The 14,957-nt window shown below is 44.4% G+C and overlaps 1 protein-coding gene across 2 annotated transcripts in view; it reads left to right on the top strand.

The window, feature by feature from the left end:
• axl (AXL receptor tyrosine kinase) overlaps positions 1 to 14,957 on the top strand; it is a 100,538-nt gene that overhangs the window by 26,582 nt on the left and 58,999 nt on the right. For both annotated transcript variants that reach the window (XM_062962109.1, XM_008113853.3), the window contains exons 3-4: positions 3,960 to 4,060; positions 4,949 to 5,131. In XM_062962109.1, the coding sequence (XP_062818179.1) occupies positions 3,960 to 4,060; positions 4,949 to 5,131 (284 nt within the window). The remainder of the gene's footprint in view (positions 1 to 3,959; positions 4,061 to 4,948; positions 5,132 to 14,957) is intronic.

Here is a 14,957-nt window from a genome sequence, read left to right as displayed (position 1 = left end):
AGGCTTTTAAGCAGAGGCTGGATGGCCATCTGTCGGGGGTGCTTTGAATGCGATTTCCTGCTTCTTGGCAGGGGGTTGGAGGTCTCTTCCAACTCTACTATTCTATGATTCTATGATAAGGCACCAACATTATTCGGTAGAAGAGGCTAAAGACCTTGTAAAACTACAGTTCCCAGTATTCCATATCATTGAGCCATGCTAGTTTCAAACTTCATTAATTCTACAGTGCAGATGCACTTCATGGCCGGAATCATGTGGGAAAAACGTCAGAAGAGAATGCTTCTGCTACAGCCTGGAAAACACACAGCAACTCAGTGATTCCGGCCATGAAAGCCTTCAGCAACACATTGAACATCTCTACGGAGAGATTGGAACCTAGTTTCCAACAGACCTCACAATCTCAGAAGATGCTTGCCATAGATGTGGGAGAAATGTCAGAAGAGAATGCTTCTGAAACATGGCCATACAGCCTGGAAAAAAACCACAAAAACCCAGTGATTCTGGCTATGAAGGCCTTCGACAACAGATTATTCTTTAATTCCCACACTTGACAAAAATATATGTTGCAATTTGTAAACTTTGTTTAATTCACTGCAGGAGTTACATTTAATTCTTTAAAAAGTAACAGTGTGGTTACTTTTCTCCCTTAAAAAAATGCTTGTACATTCATCTCTGTTTTGACAAACAGAAAGAGCAACAATGAGCAGCTGAAGTGGGTTTGAAGAATTCTTGAAAAACAAACAAGATCAACCCCTAGCAGATTATACATTTTTGTTTGGTCTGCTACTTGGAACAGAAAGGAGACGGCAGCAGCTGGCCTTCACGAACAGAGACGAAAAAGGGGAAATCGTCTCGACCCACAAACAGAGATTGCTTTGGGTTGCTGTGAGTTTTCTGGGCTGTATGGCCATGTTCCAGAAGCATTCTCTCCTGATGTTTTGCCCACATCTATGGCAGGCATCCTCAGAGGTTGTGAGGTCTGTTGGAAACTAGGACAGCGGGGTTTATATATCTGTGGAATAATGTCCAGGGTGGGAGAAAGTACTCTTGTTTGCTGGAGGCAAGTGTGAATATTGCAATCGGTCACCTTGAGTAGCATTGAATGGCCTTGCAGCATCAAAGCTTGGCTGCTTCCTGTCTGGGGGGATCCTTTGTTGGGAGGTGTTACCTGGCCCTGATTATTTCATGCCTGGAATTTCCCTGTCTTGTGAGTGTGGTTCTTTATTTATTGTCCTGATTTTTGAGTTTTTTAATACTGATAGCCAGATTTTGTTCATTTTTGTGGTTTTCTCCTTTCTGTTGAAATTGTCCATGTGCTTGTGGATTTCAATGGCTTCTCTGTGTAGTCTGACATGGTGGTTGTTAGAGTGGTCCAGCATTTCTAACACCTCCCAACAAAGAATTCCTCCAGGCAGGAAGCAGCCAGGCTTTGAAACGGCAAGAGCATTCAATGCTAATCAAGGGGGCCAATTAAAAAACTCACATAGGCGAGAGTTCTTTCTCCCACCCTGGACATTCCACAGATATATAAACCCCACTTGCCTAGTTTCCAACAGACCTCTGAGGGTTCGTATCATAGATGTGGGTGGAACGTCAGGAGAGAATGCTTCTAGAACATGGCCATACAGTCTGGAAAATGCATAGCATCCCAGAGATTGCTTTCTCTAAGAAAACATGCCAGTCCTCTCACCAAACCAGAAACAATTTCTAACCAGAATTATATTGTTGCAGGTTTTCGTTAAGCTGGTGGCCACCTTACCCTTCAAGTGTCCCAGTTTGGCAAAATGAGTAGCAATTAATCCTCTGCCATCCCACTTAATCATAAAATCATAGAATCATAGAATAGTAGAGTTGGAAGAGACCTCATGGGCCATCCAGTCCAACCCCCTGCTAAGAAGCAGGAAATCGCATTCAAAGCACCCCCGACAGATGGCCATCCAACCTCTGCTTAAAAGCCTCCAAAGAAGGAGCCTCCACCACGGCCCCGGGGAGAGAGTTCCACTGTCGAACAGCTCTCACAGTGAGGAAGTTCTTCCTGATGTTCAGGTGGAATCTCCTTCCTTTCCTGTAGTTTGAAGCCATTGTTCCGTGTCCTAGTCTGCAGGGCAGCAGAAAACAAGCTTGCTCCCTCCTCCCTATGACTTCCCTTCACGTATTTGTACATGGCTATCATGTCTCCTCCAGATTCTCCAGATTCTTTTAAAATGTTCCAGTTTCTCCATCTATGCTTATTCCACCTGCTGGAAATTGAGGCCAGATCTACATTGCTATATGAAATCCAGATTTTCTGATTTGAACCAGTTTGTGTGGCAGTGTAGACTCATAACCCAGTTTAAACCAGATAATGTGGATGATCTGCTTTGATAATCTGGATTATATGGCAGTGTAGAAGCGGGCTTAGTGGGAAGGAGTGAAATGTCTCACCCAGTCCTCAAGCCGACTTTGGCTAAAGCTGTATCAGCAAAGATTCTGAGAGCAATTGCCCCCAAAAGTAACTTTTCTGAATTCTTCATATAGGTGACGGTGACAGTTGAGTAACGTCTGAATCCTGCAGTTACATATTCAAAAATAAATCCCAATCGAATCCCATTTACTCTCAGGTTAGGGCATAAAAAGTCACAAACCTTAACAGAGGAGCGATCTACCCGCAGCTCTTAGCAACTACAGATAAATAAAACCCCAAAGACTAATTGCTTTTCCAGGGCTTTCTCCTAAAAAGGATTTTACGGAGCTGTGTTTGTTTAGCAGCCATTCTTTGTTGGATATGAATGTTTCGGTGGGCAAAGTACATGTGTATGTCTTTGTTCATCCTAACGGAACAGGAATCTCAATGTTTTTAGAGTACATTTTTTTTACTATCTTTGTTTTTATCTTGGAGGCCCTTTTGCCCAAAGGACAGAGGCCTCAGAGATAGAAAGACTCCATAACAAAAAATAACTTATTTTAAAAACATTGACATTCCTGATTTTTTTTAAGCAGTACAGTATAACACTCGTATAAGTGTTATACATCCATATCTGACAAAATATATCCTCCATGATGTTCTTGAAGTCCTTCATTTCAATACGATTCGCTATTTGTGGTCTTTCCAGAGCCATGCTCTTTGAGCAGGCTTGAAAGTTACTTTTTTTGGACTGCAAGTCTCTGTATCCTCGGCCACATATTTACCCAATCCCTATTTGTTAGGGATTGTATCCTTTGCCCCATCATGTCACGTATTTGAGATCAAGGAGTAAGAAGCCCGCAGGAAGCATCCAGGCTTTGAAGCTGCAAGGCCATTCAATGCTAATCAAGGCGGCCAATTGTGACATTCACACTTGCCTCCGACAGACAAGAGTTCTTTCTCCCATCCTGGACATTCCACAGATATATAAACCCCACTTTCCTAGTTTCCAACAGACCTCACAACCTCTGAGGATGTTTGCCATTGATGTGGGTTATTGGTGCTGTTCTGAGTTCACATTCTTGCTTTATATACTATTGATTTTATTTTGTATTGTACTGTGTGTTTATTTTATGTGTTGTTTTAGGCACTTTGTGCCATATGTAAGCTACCCCGAGTCCCTTTGGGGAGATGGAGGCGGGGTAGAAAATAAAGTTATTACTTATTTATTATTTACCATATTTATATCCCACCTTTTTCTACCCCGAGGGGGACTCAAGGCAGCTTACAAAGAGCACTTATACAATTCCTTAGGCATAAAACACAGACATGAGATAGAATTATAAAAATTAAAACAGACATAAAACATATTTATTGGGTGAAATGTCAGGAGAGAATGCTACTGGAACATGGCCATACATCCTGGAAAATTCACAGCAACCCAGTGATTCTGGCCATGAAAGCCTCCGACAACAAATTGAGAAACCTTTGTCGCAAATTGGGGGTAAAATTCAGGTGTCGCACAATGGTTTGAGCGATCTTTGTGAACACTTTATTCTCTTCCTCTGCTCCACAGCATCCCATCGGTACAACTTTCCGACATGGGAAACTACCAGTGTGTGACCTGGCTCAACGGATCTGAAATCTTCTCGGATGAAGCTTACCTGCTATTAGAAGGTAAAAAAACATTGACTCCATTTGTATCTTAGAATATCAAAAAAGTGGTATCATTTGGTAGGCGTTAGTAAAGGTAAAGTTTTTCCCCTGACAATAAGTCTAGTCGTGTCCAACTCCGGGGGGTTGGTGCTCATCTCCATTTCTAAGCTGAAGAGCCGCCGTTGTCAGTAGACACTTCCAGGGTCATGTGGCCGGCATGACTGTATGGAGAGCTGTTAACCTTTCCGCAGAAGTGGTACCTATTGATCTGTTAATGTGGGATTTGTGTATTGGTAGTGTTTAAATGAAATTTGTGTCTTGCCTGTATTGCATACTGATTGCATCATCCAGAGTGTAAAATAGTCTGGAAAGAGTTAATTACTAAGAAGCTGTGATGACTTTGAGTGTCCAGACACAAGTGTGTGTGCATTGCTGATTGCATTCAGTTCTGAGTTGAGTCGAGTTCTGTCTGCCTAGAGTGAGAGTCCTGTGTTCGTCTTTTGTCTGCAAGCCTGTTTGTCTTGATTATTACTGAAGTCAGTAAAACTTTGTATATAGTTTTACCAACGTCTCTGATGTCTCTTCGTTCTGCGCTCCACTGATTCCATCCAACTACTGCTGCACTGCAAAATACTCTGACATGATCTACTCGCATTTGCATGTTTTCGAACTGCTAGGTTGGCAGATGCTGGGGCTAACAGCGGGAGCTCACTGCACTTCCCGGATTTGAACTGCCAATCTTTTGGTCAGCAAGTTCAGCAGCTCAGCGGTTTAACCTGCTGTGCCACTGAGGGCTCCTTGGTAGTCGTTATCGGATACTAATGTACCCAGTTTCCCAACTCCTGTCCGGATTGCATACTGATTGTGTTCATGTGCTCACTCTATGTCTCCTTGCACTTTTTGACTCAGGTCTCCCCTTTTTCACGGAGGAGCCCCAAGACCTCGAGGTGGCCGCCAACACTCCCTTCAACCTCAGCTGCCAGGCGCAAGGGCCTCCGGACCCGGTAATGGTGATTTGGCTTCAAGACAGCATCCCGATGAACTCCTTTGGAGACCCATTGGCCCAGACCCCTTCCGTATTAGTAGTGAGAGGTGAGTCACTCCAGGCTGCACTCAAGAATCCTATCTTTGGAAAGGGCATCATGGGCCAGCAAGTCCAACCCATTCAGTATCCCCCGGTAAACCATCCCCAGCAAGTAGGCGTCGAGACTCTTTTTTGGAAATCTAATACAGAGAAGGACACCACAATTGGTCCCGCTGCCAATTTGCTCTTACCATCGTGGAGTCCCTTCTAAGGTTCAGCCAAAATCTACCCTCCTGTAACTTCAGATCATTACATTTGGATTTCACCATCCCTCTAGGCCAGGGATTCTCAAACTTTTTCAGCTGCAGAGCCCTTTTTGAAGCAAAAGTTTCTCGTGGAGCCTCAAGAAATATTTATGTACTAGCTTGGGTACCCGACGTTGCCCAGGTTATTTGAAAAAGTAATTTTTTAATTTAACAAATTGCATAAGGTTGTGAGTAAACTACAACTCACACCATGCCAGATTGCATAAAGTTGTGAGTGAACTACAACTCCCAGAAATGTTCATTTCCCCCAAACCACTTCAGTATGTTCAGTTGGGCCTGGGGGTTCTGTGTGCCAGTGTGGTTCAGGTCCATCATTGGTGGGGATCAGAATGCTCTTTGATTGCAGGTGAACTATAAATCCCAATACCTAAAGTTCCCAAATGCCAAGGCCAATTCCCTCCAAATCCCTCCAGTATGCTCTGTTGGTCGTGGGGGTTCTGTGTGCCAAATGTGATTGAGGTCCACAGTCGCTGGGGGTCATAGTGCTGTCTCTTGATGCAGGGTGAACTACAACTTCCATCATGTTGAGTCAGTCCCCCAAACTCCTCCAGTATGTTCAGTCGGGAGAGAAAAGAACACTGGGAGGTGTCTTTGGTAGAAGAAAAACAGGAAATCTAGGATGAAATTGCCCACATATGAAAGCCTTCACTGGACATGTTCATGGCACTCGCTATAACCTGCAATGTCATTGGCGGGAGGACCATTTGTGGCTCCACAGGATGCCTGCCATAGGTGTGTGGGCAAAACATCAGGAGGGAATGTTTCTGGAACATGGCCATACATTCTGGAAAACTCACAGCAACCCAGTGATTCCGGCCATGAAAGCCTTCGACAACACCATGACATTTTTTCTGCAATCCACAAATTTATAGTTTTAGAGAGCGAGACATGATGATCATTTGTGTGTAGGACCTTTCAGTTTGCTGGTTCCACGTTCCCTTGGCCACTTGACCTCCTTTATTTGGACTCTAAACATGTATTTCGTAAATACTCGAGTGAGGTTTTGAGTTAGGCAATGCTAGAAATTTGGCTGACTAAAGGAAAGTTTCATTTGAGAAGTCAGAACTCTTATTCAGGGGGGCAGTGACCTCATTTTCTCCCCTCTCCTGTAGCTACACCCATGTGAACAGCTGGTGGATTGAGCCGTGTATGACTTGTGTGTTCGCGGGCAAGAAAATCCTTCTAGAAGAGAACACATCTGGTCTTTGGGATGGGTCTCTTTATATCATCTGATTCCTTTCCTGCCATGTCTAGTATTAGATACTGGAGTCCTTCCTTCCTTCCTTCCTTCCTTCCTTCCTTCCTTCCTTCCTTCCTTCCTTCCTTCCTTCCTTCCTTCCTTCCTTCCTTCCTTCTTTCCTTCCTTCCTTCCTTCCTTCTTTACCAAACTGTAAAGGCTTTGCCTTTCTGATCATTGCTGGATTTTCTTCCTACGGCGAAAGCCTTTTTTACTCCGAACAATCCCATGTTCATCTTGGGAGCCCTAAATGCTAATCCTGGAGGTGTGGGAACTCGCTCTGGGTTATTCAGTGTACAAAGGCACACTCTCCCAGTGCGTAACAGCTCCACACACATCCTTTTTTCTTGCCCGCTTGGCATGTCCTAGAAGCCAGCGGACACTGATGCTGAAAATAGTTCTGGGGCTGAATCCAGAAGGAGCCTGGCTTCAGACTGAGCTTTGTTTGTGGCGCTTGTATCTCGCTTTCCCTATCTGGATGGCTGAGCCAAAAAAGCACTCTTTCATTTTGTGTGTCCCGTTTCCCGCTCTCTGTTCCGCTGACTTGCAAAGAGGGAATTTTGATTCTCTGGTTCAGAAGGGGAGGAGAGTGAGTGCACGGGAGAGACCCCCTTCCCCACAGTCCTTGCCTCCCATTCAGCCTCGCTTCATGAGTCCCCCTTCTCTCTCTTTGGCATTTCGGTCCTTGCTAATTGTCTCATGTCTCCCCCTCCGCTCAAAGCCCGGCTTGTCCCCAAACCACGGCCTCTTTTGTTCCCTTTTCTATGCAAGTGGCCCATTCTGATGGCTTGGGTGGGGAGGGGGTTTGCTCTGAGCGTGGGAACAGACGCCGGCCATGGCAAGGGTTGCCAAATAATACCAATTGGGCAGTGGGCAAGCGTGAGCGTGTGTATCTGTCTGTGGCCCTTGTCGCTCATTATAGCTGGAAACAACACCTCATTTTGCATTGATCCCCAGAGTAATCTCTACAAATAACCATGTAAAGTAGGCCAGACAGATAGGCAGGGTGGAGAAGGACTATTTTTGACAGGAGGTGGGTTGATGACAAAGATTTCCCCTTGTTCCTGGCAATGCCATGAGTCAAACAGACCCACCAGTATTCGCAAAGGAAAGCGGGCCAGACAACATCAGTGTGGTCCAGAAAGTTCCAAATGAGGAAGAACAGACAAGCTAAGAAGGGATACAGCAGTTTGCTTTTGCCTGAGCCTCTTGGGAAGGGCAAGACTCCTCCCTCTCCTTTTCTCTGTGGTGAATCAACTGAGCCCCCTTCTACACTGCCATATTATCTAGATCAGAGATCCTCAAACTTTTTAAACAGGGGGCCAGTTCACTGTCACTCAGACCGTTGGAGGCCCAGACTATAGTTTTTTTAAAAAATGAACAAATTCCTATGGACACTGCACATATCTTATTTTGAAGTTAAAAAAAACCCAAAACGGAACAAATATGGCCTCAATGACGACAACAACAATAACAATAACAACAACAATAATAAAGAGGGTTGGAAGAGACCCCTTGGGCCATCTAGTCCAACCCCCTTCTGCCTTTGTGCACCAAAACATAATAAAAGCACCCCTGACAGATAGCCACCCAACAACAACAACAACAACAATTAAAATACCATAACAAACAGGGTTGGAAGAGACCCCTTGGGCCATCTAGTCCAACCTCCTTCTGCCTTCATGCACAAAAAACACAAGCAAAGCATCCCCAACAGATGGAAGGCACGTGTCGCATGCGTCTTCCTTGGTGGGAGAGGAGAGAGTTGCCGTTGTGGGGACAAACATTGCTGCTGTGAGGACAAACCCATAGGACAGGCAGCAGTGGCAAAAAACCTGGTGGCCAGATAAATGTTTTCAGTGGGCCACATGTGGCTCACAGGTCATAGTTTCAGGACCCCTGATCTAGATTATCAAAGCAGATCATCCACGTTATCTGCTTTGAACTGGATTATATGAGTCTACACTGCCAGATAATCCAGTTTTAAACAGATAATCTGGATTTTATATGGCAGCGTAGAAGGGGCCTGAGTGCAAACTGTTGGAATTTAACCCCACACTGCCCAAGTCTGCAGTCCTCAATGAGGAACAATTAGTTAGTTTAGGATTAGGCTTTAAAGACTGAACTTCCTAAGCTCTAAATTCTTTTCCAGCCACAACACTTCACGCTCTGCTTGCTGTGAGCTGAATGCTTAACTATGAGTATCCTGTTTCCATTTGGATGCTCTGCTGTATTTTTTGGAGTTTTTCCCAACACAAACTACTCTTTGAACTCCATTAGCAGCAACTGAAGTAAACATAGGGAAAAGGTCATAGAAAGAAACTAGGACGTTTTAAAGTCAACTGGGAAAATGGGATGACAGAAGATTATTTGGGACTGTCACTATCAGATGGGGTCAGTTGGAAGATATAACATAGTCAAGGATGGGAAACGATGGGAAAAGTTCTTAATGAGTAAGAATAAAAAAGCTAGGAGTGTCTGGAGCAGTTTGCCTTTGCCTGAGCCAACTGGGAAGGGCAAGATTGTGCCTTCAGTCTTCTTTGCCACTCTGCTGGGTTAACTGAATGCAAAGTAGTTTTATCCTTGCAGCAATTAAAGCAAGCTGAGGACAAGTGAGAAGAGAGGGAAACTGGGACATTTTTATGGCAACTGAAAAAGTGGCAAGACAAAGGATTAATTGTGGCTGTACCTTCCAAACTGGGATAATGCAATGAAGTCGAGGGAAAAGCATCACGCACATTTTTGATTCTATCTCTGTCCTGCTTTTTGTCATCTAGATTGCTCACGGGAATGCCCATGGTTCCCTGTCACCTTTTGCTCTCGTTTTATCTCTCTGAAACAACCTTGTGAAATAGTTTCCTCCATTCATAAAACTGTGAGACCCAGGATTTGAGGAGGAGAAGTGCAGGGGGAAAAATCCAGCAGAACCTGCTTGCAATGAGCTGTCATTTGTGCATCCCAGCAAATGACAGGACGGTGTAAAATTGGAAGCACCTTAATAGCTCTTCACTTCAATTCCAACCTTGCAGCTGCCGATAAAAAGTCGAATAGCCAATATATGGGGGTAAAATTAGGGCATTGCTTCCTAATAAATTCTTTGTCACTCCCATGAAATTGCCCTTCAGTCCCAAATAGCTAGCACTGCAGTAATTTAAAACTGCAGTTGAGTATTTAGAAATATTTAAAACAAAGGATTAGGACAAGTGACCAAAGGAATGTGAACACAGCAAATACTCCTGTACCCCTTTCAATTATATTCTCTCCAACACTAAACGTTTGAAGATTTAAGACACCAAGCAAAGCTATTGATGGAGCAATGCTTTTGTGTCCTCGCCTTTAGCTACTCCTGGCACCACACTAAATATCTTTTTCTTCCCCATACCTTCATTACTGTGCCATCTTGCCCGGCACAGACTTCTGGAGAACTCAAAAGGTAGTGTTACTTTGGTGACATCTTTGGCATCCAGAATATTTATGTTCTATAAATTACAGTAGAGTCTCGCTTATCCAACCTTCGCTTATCCAACATTTTGGATTATCCAACACAGTTGGCCTTTTAGTAGTCAATGTTTTTGTAGTCAGTGTTCTCAATACATTTTGATATTTTGGTGCTAAATTCATAAATATAGTAATTGCTACATAACGTTACAGTGTCCTGAACTGCTTTTTGTGTCGATTGGTTGTAAAACATGATGTTTGGGTGCTTAATTTGTAAAATCATAACATAATTTGACATTTAATAGGGTTTCCCTTAATCCCTCCTTATCCAACATTTTTGCTTATCCAACGTTCTGCTGGCTCATTTATGTTGGCTAAGCAAGACTCTACTGAACTTCTTTTTTGGGTATGCTTTAGGAAAATCGTATTTGTTAATGCAATGGGTTAAATCCTTGTGTCATCTGAACTGCTGACCTGAATGTTGGCAGTTCAAATCGGAGTGAGCTCCCATATGTCAGCCCTAGCTTCCCATGTGGGGACATGAGAGAAGCCTCCCAATAGGATGGTAACACATCTGGGCATCCCCTGAGCAACGTCTTTGTAGACAGCCAATTCTCTCACACCAGAAGTGACCCAATTCACTTTTGACACAATAAGAAGATCCTATTTGTAGTTAATCTGCTCATTTGGACTTCACACAATTCTACTAGTTGCCAAAATATGCGATCCTGTGCTTTTCTTTTCCATTTCTGGCCGAATAGCTTAACCCCACTGACAGCTGTCCCATAAATGTCCCCTGATGTACAGCTATACTGTATGGTCCATCATGCCTACTTTTCTTTACAGAGAAAGTTACTATTTGGAGTTAATAGATAATGGGAAATTAGTGTTCTTTCATCGTCAAAGACGCCTTTTACATTACACAACTGTAGTAGTGTGGCTCCACTTTAACTCCCATGGCTGCCTCTTATGAAATCCTATGTAGTTTGCACTTGATTCCACTCATTAGGAGAGAGCGAAGAGGTGGAGCCTCGCTCTTCCCAGTTTGCTCAGGCAAAAGCAAACCACTGCATCTTCTCCTAATGTGCATCCTCTTCATAATAACTTGACCACACTTAATTACTTGGCCACGTCTGTGCTGGTTTGCATTCATGATACATTTGTAAAGGAATGGTTCTCGGGTGTTTTGGGGAAGAATCTCCTCACCCAGAGCTGGGAACTTTTGAATTCGGCCTCCAATAATTTCCCAGTTCTATTGGCTCAGGGATCCTGAGCATTGTAACCCATGAAAAGCAACTCCTGGCTCTTGTTTGCCATTGCAAGCCTGATTCACCTGGCTCTGTCTTCTGGCCTTTCCTTTTTCCACTACTTTGAGGATCAGCTCCAATGCTTTTTGGTCTCCTTCCCAGCAGCTTCCCAGCATCCTCACCACTGGGCTCTTTTATCGGTGAGCAATATGCACCAAGGCAGCTACCGCCGTGGGAGCCTTTTCTCCCCAACTTTGTCTTTTGCTGATCTTTGCAGCTGCAAATGGACAGACCAGATGCCGTGTAGGAGGAAGTGGTTCCGGAGGGGTTTTGTGGGCCAAGGGAAATTTCTTGCACCTCTGGGAATAGAAAATGCATCAGGGCAACAAGAGGGCTTCAAGACACCATTCTTGTGGATCCAGGCAAAGCTACATGCCAGGAATGGACAACCAAGGTTGCCAACTCTTCTGGCATTCCCAGACGGATCCTTTTTTGCCCCCCAAATTGGTGAATTTCTACTCCACACAGCCTCCAGATCAAGAATGTATGTGTTCAATATATTACTAAGGCTCCTCTGTGCCATTTTCACATGAAATGTTTTCATCTATGCAATTGCCTCCGGTGGCTCAGTGTGTTAAAGTGCTGAGCTGCTGAACTTGCAGACCGAAAGGTCCCAGGTTCAAACCCAGGGAGCGGAGTGAGCGCCTGCTGTTAGCCCCAGCTTCTTCCAACCTAGCAGTTCAAAAACATGCAAATGTGAGTAGATCAATAGGTACCGCTCCGGCAGGAAGGTAATGGCATTCCATGCAGTCATGCTGGCCACATGACCTTGGAGGTGTCTACGGACAATGCTGACTCTTCGGATTAGAAATGGAGATGAGCACCAACCCCCAGAGTTGGACACAACTAGACTTAACATCAGGGGAAAACCTTTACATTTACTAATAGTAAAATAAACAAAGAGCGTTTTTAGCACTGTTCGCCACTCTGAATGTCTTTAGGAGAGAAAAGGCAGCAGCATAACAACAACAACAACAACAACAACATAATAATAATAATAATAATAACAATCAGGGTAAATGTTTAAGTCCAGTCATGTCCGACTCTGGGGGTTGGTGCTCACCTCCATTTCTAAGCTGAAGAGCCAGCGTTGTCCGTAGACACCTCCAAGGTCATGTGGCCGGCATGACTGCATGGAGCGCCATTACCTTCCTGCCGGAGTAGTACCTATTGATCTACTCACATTTGCATGTTTTCAAACTGCTAGGTGGCAGAAGCTGGGGCTAACAGCGGGTACTCACTCCGCTCCCTGGATTTGAACCTGCGACCTGCGAAAATAAATCAACAAAACAGCAAATGATCCCAAATTATTTTAACGATTCAAAGCAGGACAATGGTTATGCAATTTCCTTTTCATGGTCTTCCATTGTCTCAAACAGTCAACATTAATGGAAAGAGAGATGAACCCAGGTTTAATTTTTTAACTGCTGGTAAACTGACTTTGAAAACACACAGCAACCCAGTGATTCCAGCCATGAAAGCCTTCAACAACACATTGAGGATGCCTGGCATAGATGTGGGCAAAACATCAGGAAAGAATGCTTCTGGAACATGGCCGTGTAGCCTGGAAAAATCACAGCAGCCCAATGATTCCGGCCATGAAAGCCTTCAACAACACAGTAGGGAGGGTTGGACTGGATGGCCCTTGGGGCCTCTCTCAACTGTATGGATTTATGACCTGATCTATGGTCTTATCTGATCTAAGACAACAAAGCCAGGTCCCATTCTCGCGGCACATTTCCCCAGGCGTTTCTTTAGTTCCGATTTTCCCATGAGATTCAAGGGCAGTTTGAAAGAGGAATTTCTGCTGGTGGGATATGCGGTCACACCTCTCACAAAGTGTGCCTTTTGTCCCATTGTCACCCCTCGACAAACAGGTTTGGCAGAGTTTTGAAATGCTTTAACACACCTGCTTGCCCCAGAAGCTTCGTTCTGCCAGACCTGTTTGGCTGACAATGGGACAAAAAAACCTAACATCAGTCCAAATACCCCATGGAAAGCAAAGCCCGGTGCCACAGAAAGGACTTCCAGTTCTTCCTTCTAGTGTTGTTGTTAATCTCCAGAAGAGGAACTCAGCTGTGAAATGTTCACTCTTTTATTAATGTATGTACTTTCTTACTACCCTTTTCGCCTTTGCCAAAATGAAACCACACCATGCATTTACAGGGTGTGGATTTTCGGCCTGTGAGTTTGACCTCACCCCACATGCCTTCCATTCCTTTTTCTCTTTCTTTGGGTAATTTGCCCTCCCTGTGCCAGCTCCCAGTGAGTCAAGGGAAGGGAATGTGAGGTAGGAGGTGACACATTTCTGAGTCAGGGATTGGGATCCCATATTCCAAGGAGAGCTTTTGGGAACACTGGAGAAATTGAGGCAAAGTATATGGAGCCCCCGGTGGCGCAGCGAGTTAAACAAACTAAGGGCAAAATGGCCTATCTGGCAGTGCGCATGCGCACAGCCAGATAAGCCATTTTGCCCTTAGTTTGTCGACTAAGGGCAAAATGGCCTATCTGTGCTGTGTGCATGCGCACAGCCAGATAAGCCATTTTGCCCTTAGTTTGTTGACGCCTCGACAGCGCCCCTAGCGGCCAGCGCCCGAGGCGGCCGCGTCAGCGGCCTCTTATAATCAACCGGCCCTGAATATGTGCATCATATTTCCCTATCTCTCCTAATATTAGTCAGATGAGAGCCAATGTTGTGTAGTGGTTTGAACTCTGACTTACCATTCTGGAGAGTTCCGTTCTCTGCTCAGCCATGGAAACCCATTGGGTGACCATTAATGAGTCACATACTCTAGCCTCAGAAAACCCTTAGGGTCTCTGTAAGATGAAAAATGACTCAAAGGCACACAACCGCAAATCAGCAGGATATAAAAAGATAATAACTATTAAAATGGTGAATCACCCATTTTCTTAGTGCTCTCGGTTCCCCCCTTCTTTGAACTGATGACAAACACATCGCTTTTATTTCTAAGCTGGGGATCTTCTTCTGAGTCCTAACAGCTACAAAGAGGAAGGGTGGATTTCTGGAATGCAGAACGGCCAAAATCAAGTTTATTTGTGGCTGGAGTAGACAACTGCGGTGGATCTGAGGGTCAATATTCTGCCCTTGGGACTCTCCAGGGAATGTAGGGCCAAAAACGCCAAACCATGAGAAAGCAAAGTAAAAGCAGAAGTAATCAGAAATCCTTGTTTGGTTTTGGAGGAAAAAAAACACAACTTTTAAAATGTTAAACAGAGAAGAGGGGGGTTCGACCCCTTTTTGAGATAATTACCACTCTTTAAAAGGTTTTGGGAGAGACAAACAATTCTTTCTTTTACAGGAAAAAAGGACAGTGGGAAATCTGGAAGGGTAAAGGACCAGAAAGATGGCTTTGGGGGCCACAAGGCTGAACTTTGTCCATCTTTGAATTGAGAAATGCCAAACAGAAGTCAAAGCGGTCTGCACTCTTTGGCATGAAGGGTGCATCGACATTTGATACTGTATTGTTGAAGGCTTTCATGGCTGGAATCACTATGTTGTTGTGCATTTTCCGGGCTGTATGTCCATGTTCCAGAAGCATTCTCTCCTGAGGTTTTTCCAGTATGC

This window comes from Anolis carolinensis, unplaced genomic scaffold, assembly GCF_035594765.1.
Source record: "Anolis carolinensis isolate JA03-04 unplaced genomic scaffold, rAnoCar3.1.pri scaffold_10, whole genome shotgun sequence".
Lineage (NCBI taxonomy): Eukaryota > Metazoa > Chordata > Lepidosauria > Squamata > Dactyloidae > Anolis > Anolis carolinensis.
Note: the sequence above shows the minus strand (reverse complement) of the source record. Positions and strands in the feature narration are given on the sequence as shown.